Source organism: Bos indicus, chromosome 1, assembly GCF_029378745.1.
Source record: "Bos indicus isolate NIAB-ARS_2022 breed Sahiwal x Tharparkar chromosome 1, NIAB-ARS_B.indTharparkar_mat_pri_1.0, whole genome shotgun sequence".
Lineage (NCBI taxonomy): Eukaryota > Metazoa > Chordata > Mammalia > Artiodactyla > Bovidae > Bos > Bos indicus.
The window spans coordinates 2,974,306-2,996,683 of NC_091760.1; the positions used below are offsets into that span (position 1 = coordinate 2,974,306).

General features: G+C 46.7%; 1 protein-coding gene across 5 annotated transcripts in view; it reads right to left on the reverse strand.

Annotated features, from left to right (window-relative positions):
- Positions 1-1,458: 1,458 nt before the first annotated feature.
- IL10RB (interleukin 10 receptor subunit beta) overlaps positions 1,459-22,378 on the reverse strand; it is a 28,802-nt gene continuing 7,882 nt past the window's right edge. The window contains exons 4-7 of one of the 5 annotated variants that reach the window (XM_070785602.1): positions 21,184-21,350; positions 16,014-16,161; positions 8,426-8,583; positions 1,459-2,465 (exon numbers count right to left, since the gene is read on the reverse strand). In XM_070785602.1, the coding sequence (XP_070641703.1) occupies positions 2,316-2,465; positions 8,426-8,583; positions 16,014-16,161; positions 21,184-21,350 (623 nt within the window). In that variant the 3' untranslated portion in view covers positions 1,459-2,315. Of the gene's footprint in view, positions 2,466-8,425; positions 8,584-10,933; positions 10,954-11,307; positions 12,345-15,575; positions 15,889-16,013; positions 16,162-21,183; positions 21,351-22,378 lie in introns of those variants that run through there. The other 4 variants (XM_070785626.1, XM_070785629.1, XM_070785623.1 and 1 more) reach the window with 4 other exon arrangements.

A 22,378-nucleotide genomic window follows, 5' to 3' on the forward strand; every position in this document is an offset into this window, starting at 1 on the left:
ATCTCAGGAAGGGCTGGAGGAACAGCCTTGGGAGGCGAAGGCAGGAACAATGTCCAAACCAAACCCAGCAAAGAATCTGCCTGCGGTGTCAGAGACCTGGATTCAATCCCTGGGTCTGGAAGATCCCCTACGAAAGGGAATGGCAACCTGCTCCAGTATTCTTGCCTGGAGAATCCCGTGGACAGAGGAGCCTGGTGGCCTACAGTCCATAGGGTCGTAAAGAGTTGGATACAACTGATCGACTAACCCTTTCAACACTTAACTGCTGGTGCCGAGTCTCCCAGGCTACTGGATGCTTCCACTGGAACCCTGGCCTCTACTGCTGCCCTGCACGCCCCTCCCTGTCTCCCAACTCAAAGCCCGGCAGCTAGGGGGCTGCAAAGGAGCAGGTGGCATTTTAAGCCCCTAAAAAGGGAGAAGGGTTCACACTTTCCAAGATGGAGATTCCCGAGACACGTGAAGGGCTTTAGGCAAGGACTGGATGAATAATGGGCAATAAAGGAATATTCCTTTCCTTCTCTCCCAAGTCAGAGACATTCATGTGCATAGAACTTGATGGCCTTCCTGTCACGCCTCCTTTAGCGATGATGAGCTGAACTGGGGAAGGGAACTGACTTCTCCCCTGTCGTTAAGACTAGCTCCAAACCCGAGTCAGGGGCTGAGAAACCAGAACGTGGTGATTGCTCCCTCACATCACTGAACGTAGTTTAAAAACACTGAACAGGTCAACAAACTTTTGACCTTCCCCCCATGTTGTTTCCATTTAAAAAAAATGTCAAATTACTTCAAAAAATGTTTTTTTTATTTTGGGGAACTTTGATTGAGCAACCTGGCCCAGAGGAAGGGGCATTTGTTGCTGACCTAGGTTTGTGAAGTCAGTCATACCCATGAGATGATGAGTTACCATTTATTGAGTGAATGCTATGTGATGGCACCGGGGTGGGCATTTTTCACTGAGTGTCACTAATCCTTGGGTCTTTTCATCTTCATGTACAGATGAGGAAACTGTTAAGCGTCTGAGGTGGAATTCAAAGCTGATGCATGCGTGCTCAGCTGCTCAGTTCTGTCTGACTCTTTGTGACCCCATGGACTGTAGCCTGCCAGGCTCCCCTCTCCATGGGATTCTCCAGGCAAGAATACTGGAGTGGGTTGCCATTTCCTCCTCCAGGGGATCTTCCTGACCCAGGGATCGAACTTGCGTCTCCTGCATCTCTGGCATTGACGGGCGGGTTCTTTACCACGGAGCCACCTGGCAAGCCTGGAATTCAAAGCTGAGGGCCTTCTATTTTCTGAAGCTTCCCAGTTGCTGTCGGGCCCCTGTGCCTGGCACAGTCCCTGGCTGACCGCCAAGCGGGGACTGAGGAATATCCACTGAATGAGTCAACAGTAAAGACAGCATATGAGACCTGGTTCACTCTAACAGCCACACAGATGGAGTGCCATTTAACGCACGTGGACTAAATAGAGAATAAGGCTTTAATTGAGCACCAGCATTATACGAAACGTGTCTGCATAGAAAAATAAACCCAGTCCAAGTGTCCCTGAGAATCCAGAGTCTGCACTCTGTACAGTGCTTGGTGATAGCGACTTCTGAGTCGACGCCATTTCTCCCGTCAGAATGTCGGCACTCTCAGATTCCACGGTGCCTTGGTCTTTCTTCCTCATTTTATATATTTTTGTTTCTAACCATTTAAAACTTTTTTTTTTGGTGGTTTTCTTTTTTTGCCACATGGCTTGTGAGGTCTGAGTTCCGTGACCAGGGACTGAACCTCGGCCCTCGGCTGTGAAAGCATGGAGTCCTAACCACTGGACCTGCTGGGGAATTCCCTAAAACCTTTTTATATTAGTGAATACACAGGAGAATCATACCTGAGAATCATATCTCTGGTGGCCAACCTCAACCTTTGTTTTTTTTTTTTTCTGGCCACATCACGTGATATGTGGGATCTTAGTTTTTCAACCAAGGATGGAACCTGTGCCCCCTGCATTGGAAGCATGGAGTCTTTTAACCACTGGGATGGACCATCAGGGAAATCACAGTGGCCAACTTTTTTTTCAAATCATTAAGGCCTCTAAAAAGTGGCAAGTTCCCAAGGTTTTGCCACATGAGCATTTGGAGTCCAGCTCCTTGGCAGTGTGGACGCTGCCCCGGCGTCTGCGTGAGCTCTCCATCTGGGGTTTACTCAGGCGGTCTCGGCCCGCCCTGGCTGGCTGCTCTGACTGCCCTTGGGGGGAGACAGGACAAGGAGGGGGTCACTGCGCCCGGCTGAGTGTGCTCCCTCCTTGGACATCAGCTGGAAGGACCCCTGCCCACGTCAGGTCGTGAGACCGCAGCCGGCCCCAGGGTTCAGCTTGCAGCTTTCAGACACTTCTGTGATGACGCTCAGTTTGTCAAAGACTTCATTCTCATCAGACAGTGGGAAGGAGAATAAGAGAAGAGTACTGTGATGAGGGTGGCTCATAAACTGCAGGGAGGGAAAAAAAAAAAAAAGAGTTAATTAACAAATTTTCCCACTTCTTTTTCTGGGCTCACAATTTTCTACAGAACTCCTGGCTGGAAAATGCTGTTTTTAAAAAAATGTAATAAGAGTATGACAGTTCCTCACAAAATTAAAACCAGAATTACCGTATGAACCAGCAATTCCACTTCTGGGTATACACCCGAGAGAACTGAAAGCGGTGTCTCAGAGAGATACATTAATACATCCCCCTGTCTTCAGAGTCCATAATTCACGAGAGCCAAAGGTGGGAGTGGGCCAAGTGCCCACCCACACATACGTGTGTGCGCTCAGTCGCTTCAGTTGTGCCCGGCTCTGTGCGACCCCACGGGCTGCGGCCCGCAGGCTCCTCTGTCCAAGGGGATTCTCCAGGCAAGAACACTGGAGTGGGCTGCCATGCCCTCCTCCAGGGGATCTTCGCATGGATCAGTTTCTTCCTAGATATCAAACCCACGTCTCCTGGGTCTCTTGCATTGGCACGTGGATTCTTTACCACCTGGGAAACCCCATCCACGTATGACTGGACAGATATTGTGTTGGCCAAACATTTGTTTGGGTTTTTGTTATGTCTTCTAGAAAAATCCAAACAAACCTTTTGGCCAACCCGACAGAATGTAGTCTATCCATATAATGCAAATTTTTCAGCCTCAAAATGTAATGAAGTTCTGATACATACCACATTGTCGAGGAACCTTATGCTAGGTGAAATACGCCAGACACACGAGGACAAACAGGGCATGACTCCACTTACATGAGGTACTTAGACTAGGCAAATTCACAGACAGAGAGTAACGGTGGTGGCCAGCGGCTGGGGGAGAAGGGAGGGGGAGACTTCTGTTTAGCGGATCCGGTTTGTTTTGTGAGACGAAAGAGGTTCTGAGGATGGAGGGTGAGGAGGGTTGCACAACAATGTCTATTTACTCAATACCACTGAAGTGTACGCTGAAAACTGCATATGGTGGCGAATTTTGCATTATGCGTGTTTTACCACAATTTAAAAAATTCGACAATAAATCTGCACCTCCTTTGCTTAGTGATCACAGGTCCTCCTCTGACAGTTCCTCTTGTAAACCCGGAGGGAGACTTAGGGATGGTCCCGATGCTGCCTGGGGCATCCTTGCCTCGAGGAAGCCAGCTTGGGATACTTGTGCCTTGGAATAAGTCACTCTCCTATGCTCCCCAGCACCCCGAGTGTCCCTCTGTTCAGCCTTCAGCCCTGTGCCATTCAGTATGGCAGCCACCAGCCACATGGAATGTGGCCGGTCTGACTCTACGTGTGCTGAGAGGTAAAACACACACCAGATTTTGAGGACTTTGTATGAAAAAAAAGAATGTAGATGTTTCGACAAATGAAAAAAATTACTGATTCCATGTTGAAATGATATTTTGGATATATTGTGTTGCATAAAATGTATTATTAATATTAATTTCAGCTGTTCCTTTCTGTTTGTAATTTACTAATTGGAGTCTAATTGCCTTACAATGTGGTGTTAGTTTCTGCTGTACAGTGAAGTGAATCAGCTATATGTATACATACATACATATATGTATCTTCCCTTCCCTCTTGGGCCTCCTTCCCCTCCCCATCCTATCCACCTACGTCATCGCAGAGCCTGAGTTGAGCTCCTTGTGCTTACAGCTTGTTCCTGCGAGCTATCTGTTGTTGTTTTGTGTTTTGCTTTGGTTTTCTTGGCCATGCCTCATGTCATGCAGGATCTTAGTTCCCCGACCAAGGATGGGATCTGTGTCCCCTGCAGTAGAAGTATGGAGTCCTAACTACTGGACTACCAAGGAAGTCCCCTGCTCCTTTTCACTTTTGACAAAACTGTGCATGCATGCTTAGTGGCTCAGTTCAGTTCAGTCACTCAGTCGTGTCCGACTCTTTGCGACCCCATGGACTGCAGCATGCCAGGCCTCCCTGTCCATCACCACCTCCTGGAGTTTACCCAAACCCATGTACATTGAGTCGGTGATGCCATCCAGCCAGGTCATCCTCTGTTGTCCCCTTCTCCTCCTGCCTTCAGTCTTTCCCAGCCTCAGTGTCTTTTCCAGTGAGTCGGTTCTTCAAATCATGTAACCAAAATATTGTGATTTCAGCTTCAGCATCAGTCCTTCCAATGAATATTCAGGACTGATCTCCTTTAGGATGGACTGGTTGGATCTCCTTGCAGTCCAAGGGACTCTCAAGAGTCTTCTCCAACACCACAGTTCAAAAGCTTCAATTCTTTGGCATTCCACTTTCTTTATGGTTCAACTCTCACATCCATCCATGACCACTGGAAAAACCATAGCCTTGACTAGATGGACCTTTGTTGGCCAAGTAATGTCTCTGCTTTTCAATATGCTTTCTAGGTTGGTCTTAACTTTTCTTCCAAGGAGCAAGCGTCTTTTAATTTCATGGCTGCAGTCACCATCTGCAGTAATTTTGGAGCCAAAAATATAAAGTCTGTCACTGTTTCCACTGTTTCCCCATCTATTTGCCATGAAGTGATGGGACCAGATGCCATGATCTTAGTTTTCTGAATGCTGAGTTTTAAGCCAACTTTTTCACTCTGCTCTTTCACTTTCATCAAGAGGCTCTTTAGTTCTTCTTTACTTTCTGCCATAAATAAGGGTGGTATCATCTGTGTATCTAAGGTTATTGATATTTCTCCCAGCAATCTTGATTCCAGTGTGTGCTTCATTCAGCCCAGCATTTCGCATGATGTGCTCTGCATATTAAGTTAAATAAGCAGGGTGACAATATACAGCCTTAACGTACTCCTTTTCCTATTTGGAACCAGTCTGTTGTTCCATATCCAGTTCTGTCTGTTGCTTCCTGACCTGCATACAGGTTTCTCAAGAGGCAGGTCAGGTGGTCTGGTATTCCCATCTCTTTCAGAATTTTCCATCGTTTGTTGTGATCCACACAGTCAAAGGCTTTAGCATAATCAATAAAGCAGAAGTAGATGGTTTTCTGGAACTCTCTTGCTTTTTCCATGATCCAGTGGATGTTGGCAGTTTGATCTCTGGTTCCTCTGCCTTTCCTAAATCTAGCTTGAGTATCTGGAAGTTCACAGTTCACCTACTGTTGAAGCCTGGCTTGGAGAATTCTGAGCATTACTTAGCTAGCGTGTGAGATGAGTGCAATTGTGCGGTAGTTTGAGCATTCTTTGGCATTGCCCTTCTTTGGGATTGGAATGGAAACTGACCTTTTCCAGTCCTGTGGCCACTGCTGAGTTTTCCAAATTTGCTGGCATATTGAGTGCAGCACTTTAACAGCATCATCTTTTAGGATGTGAAATAGCTCAACTGGAATTCCATCACCTCTACTAGCTTTGTTCATAGTGATGCTTCCTAAGGCCCACTTGCCTTCGCATTCCAGGGTGTCTGGCTTTAGTGAGTGATCACACCATTGTGGTTATCTGGGTCATCAAGATCTTTTTTGTATAGTTCTGTGTATTCTTGCCACCTCTTCTTAATATCGTCTGCTTTTGTTGGGTCCATATCACTTCTCTCCTTTATTGTGCCCATCTTTGCATGAAATGTTCCCTTGCATTTAGAAATTAGAAAATCTCTAATTTTCCTGAAGAGATCTCTCATTCTATTCTTTCCCATTCTATTGTTTTCCTCTATTTCTTTGTATTGATTAGTGAGGAAGGCTTTCTTTTCTTGCCTTGCTATTCTTTGGACCTCTGCATTCAAATGTGTATATCTTTCATTTACACCGTTGCCTTTAGCTTCTCTTCTTTTCTCCTTATTGCCAAATTCAGACTTAAATTGAAGAAAGTAGGGAAAACCACTAGACCATTCAGGTAGGACCTAAATCAAACCCCTTACGATTATACAGAGGAAGTGACAAATAGATTCAAGGGATTAGATCTGATAGAGTGCCTGAAGAACTATGGACAGAGGTTCATGACATTATACAGGAGGTAGGGATCAAGACCATCCCCAAGAAAAAGAAATGCAAAAAGGCAAAATGGTTGTCTGAGGAGGCCTTACAAACAGCTGAGAAAAGAAGAGAAGCTAAAGGCAAAGGTTATATAAGTATGTAATATCTTGGGGCTCCCGTGGTGGCTCATAGGTAAAGAATCTGCCTGCCAATACAGGAGACACAGGTTAGATCCCTGGGTTGGGAAGATCCTCTGGAGAAGGAAACAGCAACCTTCTCCATTATTTTGCCTGGAAAATCCCATGGACAGAAGAGCCTGGCAAGCTACAGTCCATGGGGTTGCAAAAGAGTTGGACACGACTTAGTGACTAAAGACCAACAACCGCACACTACCTCAGTCTTGGTTACAAAGCCTAAAACAGTTATTATCCCAGAGAGGGACGTTCCCACGAGAGGACACATTAGGGATTCCATCAAACTATAAGTTATAGCTGCCACCTTCTCACGTCAGGATCCTTGTGCCAAAAAATTAGCCGGCCAGGAATGCAGTCGGGAGTCACTACTTGGGTCTTCAGGAGGAGAAAAGGCTGCTGCTACATGATGGGGCCCGGGGGGAGGGGCGACTCCTGCCCAATTCTCATGGCACGTGGAGAAGCACAAGAGCCGGGGTCTCTGGTGTCCTGTGACCAGGGGCTCAGTCCTCGCAGAGTGGAGGGTCTGAATCGCCCCTGGCAGGTCGGCAGCGGCTGGTCAGGCGAGAAGAGACAGCAGAGCAGGGAGGCCACGGGTGTCACTTTGCGCCTTTGGGAGCAGCTGCAGTGGCGGGGCTGGCCCCTGTTCCCTTAACCTTCCTCCTGTAACCTTCCCCGGGGGGGAGATCGACTCGGCTCTTAGAGAAGCTGCACCCCTGGGTCCTAGCGGTTTACGTGTAGGCTGGAGTGGACGCTGCGATGTACCACCCTCACCCCAATCTTTAGGAAGTAGGGGCTTGCTCCCTCGGCTGCTGGGAGTGGCGGTCCCCCCACCCCCTACCCTGGGAGGTTCCCTGAGCTGAAGGAACTGCTCCATCCGAACTGTGCCTCCTTCCTGGGGGAGCCCACACCCAGCCCAGGGGAGACGCGGGCTTCACTTCACATTTCCTTTCACTTCATTTCTAATGAGAATATAAGATTTCATTTCTTAAAGCCACTTCTGTCCTACAGGCTCTATCCAGGTACATTCTTTCTTCTACCCAAACATTTTGAAAGTAGCTTTCCTGTAGTTCAGTTGGTAAAAAATCCACCTGCAATGCAGGAGACCCCGGTTCAATTCCTGGGTTGGGCAGATCCCCTGGAGAAGGGATAAGGCTACCTACTCCAGTATTCTTGGGCTTCCCTGGTGGCTCAGCTGGTAAAGAATCTGCCTGCAATGTGAGAGACCTGGGTTCCATCCCTGGATTGGGAAGATCCCCTGGAGAAGGGAAAGGCTACCCACTCCAGTATTCTGGCCTGGAGAATTCTATGACTGTATAGTCCATGGGGTCACAAAGAGTTGGACATGACTGAGCAACTTTCACGTTCCTTTTTTTTTTGTTTTTCCACTTTTCTGGAGGAAAAAAAAGAACTGCTTTCCTAAAGCCTGGGACACACATCCTGTAATTTCAGTCGCTCTCAGACACTCCCCACTCTGACACTGCTCCTGCCCCTCCACTGTCCCTGGCTGTTCTCCCCTCTTTCCCATCTTTTCTGCTCTGAGCTTGGCTTGGTCCCTTTCTGCTCCGGGACCAGCCCCTTGGCTCTCTGATGACTTGGGGCTCCAGGCATGGAAGGTCAGGGAAGGAACAAACATCCAGGCTGGAGGGAGGGCTTTTAGGAACAAAACCTCTGCCCCCCGCCCCCTCCCTATAGAGCTGTTCCCTGAGCTCAGACTTATCTGGAAGGGCACCAGGAACGGGACCTGCACGCAAGACTTGTGTCATCCTCCAAGAAACCACGCCGGGCTGAGTTAGGCGGCTCTGACTGTAAAGGTCAGCGTCTTCTTACGCACCCACATCTGGCTCCATGCCGCTGCCTACCTCTTTCAGGTGCTGCGGAAGAGAATTCCTCGGGGGGAAGGCGTGCCTTGCCTTCCTGTAAACACACCGCAGCAGGAAGAAGCAGCCGAGCAGTAGCAGGAGAGCGGCGCACACGGAGGCTGCCAGGACACTGGCCACCATCCAGGACGGGGTGGTTTCTGCAGGAATAAAGGGCTGGGTCATATTTGCGTCATGCCCGGCTTGGGTGACGGTGACCTTAATGCTCTTTTCACCATCATCTTCTAATGGTAACCCCTTACCGCTGGGGCGGGGCTGGGGTGGAGGGCACAGGTGTGTCTCAGAAGGAAACACAGCAGCTATTTGAGGATCTGGAGGTTTTCAAGTCTCACCCTTTCCTACCATCCTCCAAGTTGGGTTTCTGGGGCATGAATGCTGATATGCCCCAAAAAGCAGCAGCTGCACGAACTCTGATCCCCATTATCTACCCACAGGGGAGCTATCAGCTCCATGTTCTGCTGTTCCATCAGCAGAAAATGGGGCTCCCTGGGCTCCAGAGCCCCAGTGACACACACGTGCTACAGCATTTTGTACTGAGAACTGCACAGGGGACCCCCCTGACTACCTGTGCGCAGAGACCTCCCCTAACGCTAGTGCGGTGCCCAGCAGCCTAAAGCTGATCTCTGGGTGGCCCCCTCCCTCCCCAGCACCTCTGGGAGCTCCTGTCTGGAAAAACCCGAGGCTACCGAAAGAATCCACCTTTGTTCTACCAACTCCTGACGTTCCTTTCTTAGTGCGTTTCCTAAAAAGCTCAGGGCTGGAAAGCCTTCCGCTCTCCCAGTGAGACCTAAATTAGCTCCTACAATCCAGGAGTGTCTTTCTCAAGGATCTGGAAGCCAATCCTTTGACATGTCATCATCAGGATGGAGCGTCGTGACAGAGGAAGAGTCCCTGTCTCAGTCCCAGTGGGAAGAACACCGCAGGTGGTAAAAGCCCGTTAGCAGCAGACGCAGAGAACAGCCTAAGTGCATTACCACCACCCCATGCATCCACCCAGTTTCGGTCATCTGTCACTTCTGTGACCCCGACCTCTTTTCGTCCCGATTCCCAGTTCTGTCTTTAAAATGCCCCATCAGCTCTTTCCCCTCCTCCAGTCACGAAATGAATCAAACCTGTTTTTACCACCTTAACTGATGTCCAGCTGTATCTTGGACTGTCTCCAGGGAGTCACCCTGGGTGGCCCAGCTCCCCTCATTTAGCACCAGGCCCCTTTGCCAACTGCCCTCCTGGCCTCCCTGTGACCGGCCCTGTCAGCCAGCACCACCCTCCTGATGCAAACTGAAAGCAAACTGAAAGCATTTGGTACTGAGAGAGGCCAGGAGAATGAACCCTGCCCTGGAAGAGCAGGTCCCTCTATGGGGATTGCAGCAAAGTGTCAACTCTTACTTCCCCAGGGCAGATCAAAGAACCCTGATGGGCACACAGTCTTGGAGCCACCTGGACGGCAGGCCCCCTACTGGCCTCTCCCAGCACTTGGCACACTGCGTGGCCATAGACACTCCTTAAACATCTAGTGAATGGTGAGGGCACCCGTCATGGGGAAGAGGCTGGACGGGCCTGCTGCCCTCTCTTGCACTGTGATTAACACGGGCAGTGACCTTGCAGCCTGTCCAGGATGTGCCCTGGCCGAGTTCAGGGAACTCACTCCTTATCCCTGCACCCTATGAATTCTCATTTCAGTTACTAGAATCAAGTGGTGATGCCTTTAGCAGATTCAACTCAGATGGGTTTTCTGGGTGGATACAGGGTCGTGGGGCAAGGGAACTGGTTGGGGTGGCCCCCAGGCTTTACGAGAGCTGATGATGGTAGGTCAGCTTGCGATCTGACGTCCCAGCTCTGGAGGAAGTTCCAGGACCCATCTACTCATCTCTCTATCTTTCCACTTAATATTTCTGTGGCTCTCTAATTTGCCATACATCAGAATTACTCATTAAATATTCATTAAACATTGACTCCTGGGCCCCACCCTGGCACAGTTGGTGACACTGTGATGATTCCCCTGGGGGCAGCTCCTGGGTCTCCTTGGGCCTCCAACCCAGAGGTTTCAGCATCTTACACAGGACATTATTCCGTGGGTACAATCGGTTGATGGTAATAAAATTTAAAAGATGCTTTTGTGACTTACCAAGAAGGGGGAATGGGGAAGGAGAGAAAGTTAGAAAGACAGTTAAGTCGTTCAGTCATGTCCGACTCTTTGCGACCCCTGGCCTGTAGCCCACCAGGCTCCGCTGTCCATGGGATTCTCCAGGTAAGAATACTGGAGTGGGTTGCCATTTCCTTCTCCAGGGGATATTCCCGACCCAGGGATTGAACCCAGGGAAGGAGAGGGGATACTGCTTTACACAGACTGTGACTTGCGGAAGAATCTGGTCCTGAACTGAACTAGTAACCAACACTCCCTGTGTGAAGCTCTTAACTTGCCTCAGTCTGGCTGGTCATGCCTCAGGTGAGCTCCCTTTTCCTGTCTCACCCTCGGGCAAGTCTTGCCTTGGCTTCTGTATGGGATCAATCTGTAGGCATGGGTGGAGATGTTACTTCCTGTTATTTACTGGTTGAGCTGACTTCCGGCAAGTTACTTCATCTCTGAACCTTCACCTTCCTTCTGGGCAAAGGGAAAAGAACCTTTCCACACTTTCTCTGAAAACTTGTGAGGTTTCAACAGAACTACATTTAAACAAACAAACAAACAAAACCCTAAACTGATGTTTGACAAAAGCAGGTTTTCAGTCGGCTATTTTCTTTTATAAAATGTCTGGATTTTGTTAGTTAATGAGTGATCGTTTAGAGTTAGAAGATATTTGAAATACTTTTCTTTTTGGTCCAAGTGTGTGCCTCATGCCATGTTTCATGACATAAGCCTTAAGTAATATTTAAAGGTGTGATTTTATTTTTAAAAAATTTTTATTTATTTGGCTGTCAGGTATTAGTTGCAGGGCTCTAGAGTACATGGGCTCAGTAGTTGTAGCTCAAGGGCTAAGCTGCCCTGTAGCACGTGGGATCCTCATTCCCCAACCAGGGATCAAACCTGCATTGCCTGAAATGGAAGGTGGATTTTTAACCACTGGAGCATCAGGGAAGTCCCTAAAAGTATGATGTGAATAATGTCCTTATTAATAACAGTAATGACACCTAACCTGTATTGCGGGCTGACTCTGTGCCTGGCACTGTCCTGGGTGACACCTTTGATTACTCTCATCTTGTAGATGAGTCAACGGAGGCAGTGGGCAGTTCAGGATCTGCCCCAAGTCACTCACTGTGTTGGAATTCACAGCAGGGAAGGATGGGACACGGAACCAGGCACGTACTCAGGCCTGGAGAAAGCAGTTGGCAGGTGTTTAAGAGGAAAGAGCGAAGATCCCAAAGTCAGGATTCTAGTGATTTAAACGTGATGGGTGCTCCCAGGGCACAGAATTCTCATTCAGGTACAAATGATTCACGAGTGGAATAAAAAGGTAGGCTTCTGGGAGTTCTCTGGTGGGCCAGTGGGTAGGACTCTGCGCTTTCACTGCCAAGAGCCTGGGTTCAATCCCTGGTTGGGGAACGAAGATCCCACAAGCCTTGCGGGGCAGCCAAAAAAAAAGGTTTTTTTTTTGGTTTTTATTAAGGCAGGCTTTTGTTATTTAGAGGCACTTGCTGAGAGGCTCAGCCACAAGGTGGAACACAGGCAGGGGGAACTTAGCCTTGGACAGCAGTGCCTCGGCACTAGCTGGAGGCTACAGAAAAAACAGAGAGGCAGGGAATCCCCTCTAGAGAGACAGCAAGACTCCATCTTCTATGCGGCTCTGTCATCCTGAGAAACCGTGCTTAATATTACTGCAGAATACTTTTGGATGACACTGGAAAAGTCACGTGACCAGGTGAGATGAGAGATTTCTGGATTTGGGCAAGTAACTTTGTTCAACTAGAAAACAAGGGAAAGAAACTTCAATCAGGAGACTCCAGGCTGGTAAGCCTGATTCAGTGTCCAGAAAAAAATACAAAAATGGATTGTTAAGTGGCTACTTGTTGTTTGTTGTTTAGTCACTAAGTTGTGTCCGACTCTTTTGTGACCCTTTGGACTATGGCCCACCAGGCTCCTCTGTTCATGGGATGTCCCAGGCAAGAATAACTGGAGCAGGTTGCCATTTCCTTCTCCCAGGATCTTCCCAACCCAGGGATCAAACATGCGTCTCTTGCACTGGCAGGCAGATTGTTTATCACTGAGCCACTAGGGAAGGCTGAAATTATGGCAAAGTTGTGCTTGACTCTTTGAGATTCTATGGACTGCAGCATGCTAGGTTTCCCTGTCTTTCCCTATCTCCCAGAATTTGCTCAAATTCATGTTCACTGACTTGGGGATGTTATCTAATCATCACATCCTCTGCAGTGCCTTCTCTTCCTGCCCTTAATCTTTCCCACCATCAGGGTCTTTTCCAATGAGTCAGCTCTTGGCATCAGGTGGCCAAAGCATTGGAGTTTTGGCTTCAGAATCAGTCCTTCTAATAAATAGTCAGGGTTAATTTCCTTTAGGATTGACTGGTTGGATCTCCTTGCAGTCCAAGGGACTCTCAAGAGTCTTCACAGGCACCATAATTTAGAAGCATCAATTCTTTGGCACTCAGCCTTCTTTATGGTCCAATTCTCACATCCATACATGACTACTGGGAAAAACCATAGCTTTGACTATCCAGACCTTTGTTGGCAAGCTAATGTTTCTGCTTTTTAATATGTTGTCTAGGTTTGTCATAGCTTTTCTTCCAAGGAGCTGTGCTGCGTTGTGCTTAAATGCTCAGTCATGTTTGACTCTTTGTGACCCCATGGACTGTAGCTGGCTAGGCTCCTCTGTCCATGGGGATTCTCCAGGCAAAAATACGGAGTGGGTTGCCATGCCCTCCTCCAGGGGTTCTTTCCAACCCAGGTCTCTTGCACTGCAGGCGGATTCTTTACCATCTAAGCCACCAGGGAGGCGTCTTTTAAATTCATGGCTGCAGTCACCATCTGCAGTGATTTTGGAGCCCAAGAAAATAAAATCTGTCATTGTTTCCACTTTTTCCCCATCCATTTGCCATGAAGTGATGGGACTGGATGCCGTGATCTTAGTTTTCTGAAGGCTGAGTTTCAAGCCAGCTTTTTCCATTTTCCTCTTTTACCCTCATAAAGAGGCTCTGTGGTTTCTCTTCACTTTCTGTCATTAGAGTGATATCATCTGCATATCTGAGGTTGTTGATACTTCTCCCAGAAATCTTGATTCCTGCTTGTGATTCATCTAGCCTAGCATTTCACATGATATACTCTGCATATAAATTAAAGAAGCAGGGTGACAATATACAGTCTTGACATGCTTCTTCCCCAATTTTGAACCAGTTAGTTGTTCCATGTCTGGTTCTAACTGCTGCTTCTTGATCAGCATACACGTTTCTCAGGTAAGGTGGTCCAGTATTCCCATCTCTTGAAGAATTTTCCACAGTTTGTTGTGATCCACACAGTCAAAGGCTTTGCATAGTCAGTGAAGTAGATGTTTTTCTGAAATTCCCTTGCTTTCTCTATGATCCAATGTATGCTGGCAATTTGATCTCTGGTTCGTCTGCTTTATCTAAACCCAGCTTGTACATCTGGAAATTCTTGGTTCGCATACTGCTGAAGTCTAGCTTGAAGGATTTTGAGCATAACCTTACTGGGGTGTGAAATGAACACAACTGTACAGTAGCTGGAACATTCTTTGGCATTGTCCTTCTTTGGGACTGGAATGAAAACTCACCTTTTCCAGTCCTGTGGCCACTGCTGACTTTTCCAAATTTGCTAACATATTGAGTGCAGCACTTTCACAGCATCATCTTTTAGGATTTGAAACAGCTCAGCTGGAATTCTATCACCTCCACTAGCTTTGTTAGTAGTAAAGCTTCCTAAGGCCCACTCGACTTCACACTCCAGGATGTCTGGCTTTAGGTGAGCGATCACACCATCGTGGTTATCCCAGTCATGAAGATCTTTTTTGTACAGGTCTTCTATGTATTCTTGCCACCTCTTCTTCATCTCTTCTGCTTCTGTGAGGTCCTTGCTGTTTCTGTCCTTTACTGTGCCCATCCTTGCATGAAATATTCCCTTGATATCTCCAATTTTCTTGAATATATATCTTGTCTTTCCCATTCTATTGTGGGCTTGTTTTTCTCAAGCTGTGTTCTTGGAAATGCTCCTTCTCAAAAAAGGTACTGAAAGATCAAATATGCTAAAAATGCTCATATATAGAGTGTTTTTTTGAGAGGGAGATGGGGTGAGCCTTCGTGTCCAGGCCCATCTGACCACAGGGCTCTTGTTCTGAGAAACGCCCCATAAGCGCTCATGGGACACAGCTGGGACAATAAGCACGTGGCACGGGGTGTTGATTTCAGCTGAGATTTGCCAAAAAGTCTTTCACGGTGACTCTGCGGACAGTCAAACACAACAGCTTACAAAACAGTCCAGTGTGTTCCTATGGATTGGTGACCATTAAGTAGTTAAGGGGTCTAGAGAAAGGCATATCCTGGACACACCAACGGTTTAAACAACAAACTGGTAAAGATCCTGAAGCTCTTCCTAGCAGATCAGTTTTTCTTTGATAAGACAACACAAAATTGGGCAAGAAATACGTCCAATGACAAAAACCCCCATTCGGGAAGAACTTGATAAGCTGAAGTGATGAAGTATCATGACGGCAGCAACACAGCGGCCTCGGGACTGCAGTGACACAGAAGATGGAAAGTTTTCCCCTCTCTCTGGAGGAAATATTTTTTTTTGCATATGGATACTCAGTTGCTGGGCATCATTCTTGTTGCTTTTTGTTTTCAGACCTTTTATTTTATATTGGAGTATAGCTAATTATTGGCTTCCTTGGTGGCTCTGACGGTAAAGCATCTGCCTGCAATTCGGGAGACCTGGGTTCGATTCCTGGATTGGGAAGATACCCTGGAGAAGGAAACGGCACCCCACTCCTGCACTCTCGCCTGGAAAATCCCATGGACGGAGGAGCCTGATAGGCTACAGTCCATGGGGTCGCAAAGAGTCGGACACGACTGAGGACTTCACTTTCACTTTCATAGCCAATTAACAATGTTGTGACAGTTTCAGCTGCACAGGTCAGCGACCCAACCGTACAAATACAGGCTTCCAGTCTCCCTCAAACTCTAGACGGAATTCTTTTATTACAATTGCTCTCCTCTGTATTCTGCAATCCCCAGATCACTGCTTTGCTTTCCAAAGGGACTCCATAAATGAAAAGAGCCAGGATCAGACCTCCTTGTATGCATCTGAGCTGGTGGATCAGTCAGAGATGAACTGGAGTTTGAGCTGGGTGATAATCTCCAAGGAGCCTTTCAGCCGGCACACTCGGTGGAAGTCTCTAAAGCCACTTAAGATGCTCAGAGGAGGGAATTCCCTGGCGGCCCAGGGGTTAGGACTCTGTTCTGCTGTAGGAGACACGGGTTCAGTCCCTGTTTGGGGAATGCAGATTTCACAAGCCTTGCAGCATGGGGCCCCACCACCATTACCCACATGTTAAAAAAAAAGGAGGGTGCTCAGAGACACAGAGCTGCAGATGGTGCGTCTCAAGACTCACCGTCAATGGTTGTTTGCTCGCAGACAGGCTCACTCCATTCTCCAGCTTTTTTCCGATCAGAAAGAAACCCTCGAACTTGAACACAATAAGTTGTCTGTGACTCAAGATTTCGGAGGAACTCGAAGTCATACTGACCAGAAATTGAAAACTAGTAACAGAGAAAAAATTAAGAACATGCCTCAGCAGTGAAGGGACATCATTTCCCATCGCCCCACCCCACCCCGCCACCTGCCACTTACTGGTTATAATCTTTACTTCAGGCTCAAAATAGGAGGATAAAGGAAGCAGATGCTCCTCCCACGTCACCTCAGGTGACCCTGAGATCATTTTAAGTGGGGAGGAGGGGGAAGGGAAAGGACTGACCATGGTCCTGGCAAACTGCTTTATTCCCTGAATTCCCTAGTTTAAATGATATGCAAACCATCCCGCATTCTTTTTTTCTTTTTTTAAAGATAAACCAGTTGTATGGGTTGAATTTTGTCCTCCCAAATTCTTACATCAAAATCCTAAAACCCTAGTACTTTCAAAAGTGACTTGGTTAGACAGAAGGTCTTTTTAGATGTAATCAACGTAAATGAGGTTATTAGCATGGGCCCCAATCCAGTATGACTGGTGTCCTTAAAAGAAGAGGACATTTAGACACAGACAGGCACACAGAATGCCACATAAAGATGAAGGCAGGGATTGGGCTGATGCCTCTATATACTAAAGGATCCAAAATTGGCCAGCACCCACCAGGAGCTGGGTGGGAGGCCTGGAACAGATCCTTCCTCTTGGTCCTTAGAAGGAACCAATCCTGCTGACACCTTGATCTTGGACTTCTAGCCTTCAGAACCTCAAGACGACACATTTCTATTGCTTCATCCATCCAGTTTATGGTACTTGGTTACTGCAGCCCTGGCAAATGAACACACCAGCCATCTACAGTAAGACCCAATGTGATTTCTGGCCCTAGCTGCCTGGGGTTCTCCTCTGAATCACTTCTCCATTCACGCACCTGGGCTGCCCTCCCCGAGCGGCTCATCTCACCTCAAGGATATACACCATAGACTGCCTCTGGTGGGGCCATCCCAGACTCATCTTAGTTTAATTTGAATATATCATAATTGATGACATATTTCTGAATTTGAGAAACCAAAATAGTGTTGCAGGGAAGAAAATCTGACTCCACATTGCATCTGTTTCTTTGACTTTAACCTTTGCTTCCTACGAGGATACTATTTGTTTTTGTTCACTACGAGCATACTATTTATACACAATGGCCTGCCTGCGGGTACCCTGCCCCTCTCCTTTACTATTAAACCAAAGTGTCTTTCTTTATTCAGGATGCTGTCCACCTGTGAACAGCTGACTATAGGAAGGAAGAAATGAACACACACCCTCCCCCAACCCCTCCAAGGTTGGCCATTCCAGGAGATACTTGCAAGATTAATAGCCTTTTTACTTCCTCACTTCCTCTCCCTCTCTACTCTATAAAAGAACCTGGCGTCCAGAGCCTGATAAGAAGTTTATTTTTGAGAGATTAGTCTGCCATCTTCTCGGTTTTCTGGTTTTTCAAATAAAGTCATTTTTCCTTGGCTCAATATCTTGTCTCTGATTTACTGGCGTGTTGTGTGGTGAGCAGAGTGAGCATGGAGTTGGTAACAATAGTTTCCAGCAAAATAAAGGGAATTAAAAGAGTACATACATACAGCCTGTATTTCCAGCACGGTTACAAATTCCTTATAAAAGGGCCTTATGAAAAATTTGCCATGTGAATAGGAGTTTCAATAGAAACTGAACAAAGACTCTGTTTTTACTTTAGTAATTGTTTACTTTTCTTTGGGTGCTGGGTTTGCTGATAGCTTGTCTCTATTCTTTTGTTGTATTAGAAGCTGAGCTCACTGAAGGCAAGAACTGGATTTTACCAATTGAAACATGAAGAGTATAGTATAACTTCTAATGATTAAAAACAGAAATAAAAACAAAAATCCCTGGCTTTCATTTCCAGAAACCCAATTATCTCGAAAACCTTTCAATGCATTTTTTTCAAGGCTAAACTCAGAGGCTGACACGTCAAAAGTAGATAGAGAAGAGATGTGAAGTCTTTTTTCTTTTTTAACTTCTGGACAGCTTCTTCTTTTTCTTTTTTTTTTAAAAAGATTTATTTATATTTTTGCTGTGATGGTCTTTGTTGCTGTGCTCAGGCTTTCTCTAGTTCTGGCAAGCTGGGGTTACTCTGCGTTGAGGTGAATGGGCTTCTCACCGCAGTGGCTTCTCTCGTGGAGCACAGGCTCCAGGACACACGGGCTTCAGGAGTTGTGGCAAATGGTTTAGTTGCTCCACAGCACGTGGGGTCTTCCTGGACCAGGGATGGAACCCATATCCTTTGCATTGCAAGGCCGATTCTTCACCACTGGACCACCAGGGAAGCCCCAACTTCTGGTTTTATCTCCCTGCTGTCTCCCGCCAGGAAGAAAGAATTTCTAGAAGCTTTTAATGTTTTTAGCTCAGGGACCCGAACTGGTGGCACTCTCTCAGAGACACCTGCATTCTAAAAGGGAACCATTTAATCCTATTTCTTTCAGGCTGCTGTAAATAGAATGCAGAAGACTGGGTGGCTTATTGACACACATTTCTTTCCCACAGCTCTGGATACTGGGAAGTCCAAGATGAAAGCACCAGCAGATCTGGCCTCTCAGGAGGTTCCTGGTTCATAACTAGGTTTTCTTGCTGAGTCCTCCCCAAGAGGTGGAAGGGGTGAGGGAGCTCTCTGGGGCCTCCTTTCAAAGGGTGCTAAGACCATTCACAAGGGCTCCATCTTTATGATCTACCTCCTAACACCATCACACTGGGGATTGGAGTTCAACACGTGAATTACCAGAAGGGTGAGGGTGGGGATAGGGGTAAAGAGACAAAACACTGAGTTGATAGCAAGATAAACTGGCAAAGGTGGCCCTGCAGGCGCTGGTGAGAGACGTGCACTGGGGAGCATGCAGCCTTTCCAGTACTCTGTGTGTTCACACCGAAGTCTTCATACCCCAGGCAGAAGGAAGGGACAAACGTGTAACCAGATGCCAGTCCTGAGGGCATATTCTAGATAAGAAGCTAAAGATAGACTAGGTTTGCACTTCGTGCCTGGGGCAGGAGGCACTCAGGCCCTGGGTAACTGTGGAATCTGATTCTTAGGATGGGGAACACATGTACACCCCCGGCTGATTCATGTCAATGTATGGCAAAAACCACTACAATATTGTAAAGTAATTAGCCTCCAATTAAAAAAAAAAAAAAAAAATCACAGTAGGCTGCTAGCTCCAGGAGTTATCTTTGTATCTCAGAGTTTAGCAGGGACCCCTGTGTTCAACAAGTGATCATAAAACTTATTGTTCTGTATTGCTTCCTAGGTACATGAAATCCCAGGGTCTTGATTATAAGCAAAATCATCTTTCCTGTGAAGAAGGCAGATATCCTGTATCATTTAACAAAGCATTTAAAAAAATCGAAGTGTAGTTTATACACAATATCTTAATGGTTTCAGGTGTACAACAGTGTGATCTGATATTTGTATACGTTATGAATTGATCACAACGGAGCCTTTTTTGGGGGAAATTAACTTGAGATTTTGGGGGACTACAGAGTATGTAGATATAAATTTAATTACATCATTCCTCGGACAATACAGGATTCCCAGGTAGCTCAGCTGGTAAAGAATCTGCCTGCAATTCAGCAGACCCCGTTTCGATTCCTGGCAAGGGTTGGGAAGATCCACTGGATAAAGGATAGGCTACCCACACCAGTATTCTTGGGCTTCCCTTGTGGCTCAGCTGGTAAAGAATCCGCCTGCAATGCAGGAGACCTGGGTTTGATCTCTGGGTTGGGAAGATTCCCTGGAGAAGGGAAAGGCTACCCACTCCATTATTCTGGCCTGGAGAATTCCATGGACTATATAGTCATGAGGTTGCAAAGTGTCGGACATGACTGAGTGACTCTCACTTCAGATAATACATATGGGTGACCTGTTCTTGCCAAATGCATGAGCATTAGTGATTTAATGTAGAGGAGGTAACATATATGTAACATAACTTACATAACATATATGTAAGTCAGTTTAGGACCAGAAATGCCATTTGGCTCAGAAGCACTGAAAGAATTAAAGGTGATCAAAGATGAATGAAAACAGCATTTTAACCTGTCTACACAAGGGGAAGGGAATCTCACATGTTGACCCATAACACATTGTTCAGGCAATGGGACACGTTTACCTTTCTTTTTACTTTTTTTCATATGTCATTAAATTCCTCAACAACTCTGTGAAGTAAGTTATTGCTGCTGCTTAGATGCATCAGTCGTGTCTGACTCTGTGCGGCCCTATGGACTGCAGCCTGCCAGACTTCTCTGTCAATAGGATTATCCAGGCAAGGGTACTAAGAACGGGTTGCCATGGCCTCCTCCAGGGGGGCTTCCTGACCCAGGGATCGAACCCAGGTCTCCTCCATTGCAGGCAGATTCTTTACTGCTGAGCCACCAGGGAAGCCCCAAAGTAGGTTATTATCCCCACTTTATTAATGAAATGGGTTATATGCCCATTTTTCAGACCTGAGAAGCTGAGGTCAAGAATGTGACCAGAGTCACACAGTGGCAGGGGCAACATGCCAGCAGGGTCTTTCCACTCCCAGCTCATGTTTTGAAAAGCATTGTTCCTGAAAGAGGAAGAAAGCAATGGGGAGAGGTGGGGTGAGTCCTATAAAATGTGACACCCACCATTCATCCAGGGCTGGGGCTGCCCTGACCATGGACTTGACTATTCTGTGGTGTATGTGGGCCCTCATGCCATGAAACAGTAGTCATTCACTGGTCACCTGATTCTGGTGACCCCAAGTTCCCCCAGCCAGCTGCTGAGTCAGCTTGGCCTTCTCCAGCAATTTCCCTCTGGGGAGAGAAAGGCTTGTTCTCCTGCACCAGACCACCCAGGAAGTCTGCCCCTGAAGTCCAGGAAGTGTGACCAGACATACCAGTCACCCACAGAATGGGTAGCTTCTGGAGCTCAAAGGACCAGGCCTGAGAGCCTCTGGACCATAAGGTGCTGCCACCTGGCAAAGCTTTTCTCCATCATCATGACCTCCAGCCATGCTCCAGCTGAGCAAAGGACAGGGAGCTGGCCTCTGCAATGCGCATGATTCACCGCACTTACCTTTTCATCAGAGCCATTTTTCCAATATCGCACATGGTAAGTCCATGAGTTATAAATGTTCCTCATGGTCCACGGTTCAGGTTCATTCTCGATTCTTGGGGCAAAGAAACGCACATGTAAAGAATTAGCAAGTGCTTCTACTTGCATTCTGGGAGGTCCGATAGTGGCTGAGGATGAGAACAAAGCAAAACGACAATCAAAATTCCCATGTTAAAAACATCAACATTTACTTTTCGTAACTGGGCAGCCCAACTGGGCTACTGAAATACTCTGTCCTTGATACACCACTGTGGTGATGTTGACCGATGTGGCTAAGAACAGTTAGATTTTGTTTCTTAAAACAACAAAAAAAACCTTTTTACCTTTGCCTTTATTAATCAGGTTTGGTCCTTTCATATTTATTGTGATTTCTGATATATTTGCAATTACTCCAACTACATTACTTTGTGTTTTCTGTAAAGACTGCTTTTTTTGTTTTTAATGGCTCATTCCTCTTCCCACCTCCCTTTTATTTTTATTTTTTTTGATTGGGTTGAGTTTTCTTTATTTCCATTGCTGGGTTGGAAGCAAGAGATGGTATTTCTATTTTTAGTGTTTAACCTATATAATTAAACCACTTTCCAACAAATACATTTTCCAACAAAGTCTGAAACTACTCCCCTCTCCCAAAAGCTCTTTTACAAGACATTCACATGATGCGTTCCTTCAACTCATTTGGGTCTCTGGCCAATTGCTGCCACCTCAGAGAGAACTGTCTCACCATGCTATGTAAAAAGCACTCCCACCACTCCCTGTCCTGGCATCTTACTTTATTTTCTTTAGAGCCACGGTCAGTATCTGTCATAAAATACGTACCTGTCTATTTATCGTCTGTCTTCCCGATTGGAATGTACATTTCACGAGGCAGGGGTTTTAGTCTTGTTCACCGCGGTAGCTTCAGCACACAGTAGGTGCTGGCACACAGAAGGTGCTCAATAAGAACTGTGGAATGAATCATGAATGGCCCCTGGCAATCATGCTGTTTGAGTTATACCTTGTATTCTTGTGTGGCGACTGTTACATTTGGGGGGCTGCGAATAGGCCTGGGTTAGCATTCTACCCTATTTCTACTCTGCTAGAAGTTGAAGACCAGATAAGAACATTCATCATGTGTTTTACCGAAGCAAGTATAAATAGGTTCACGTGACATTTTGAA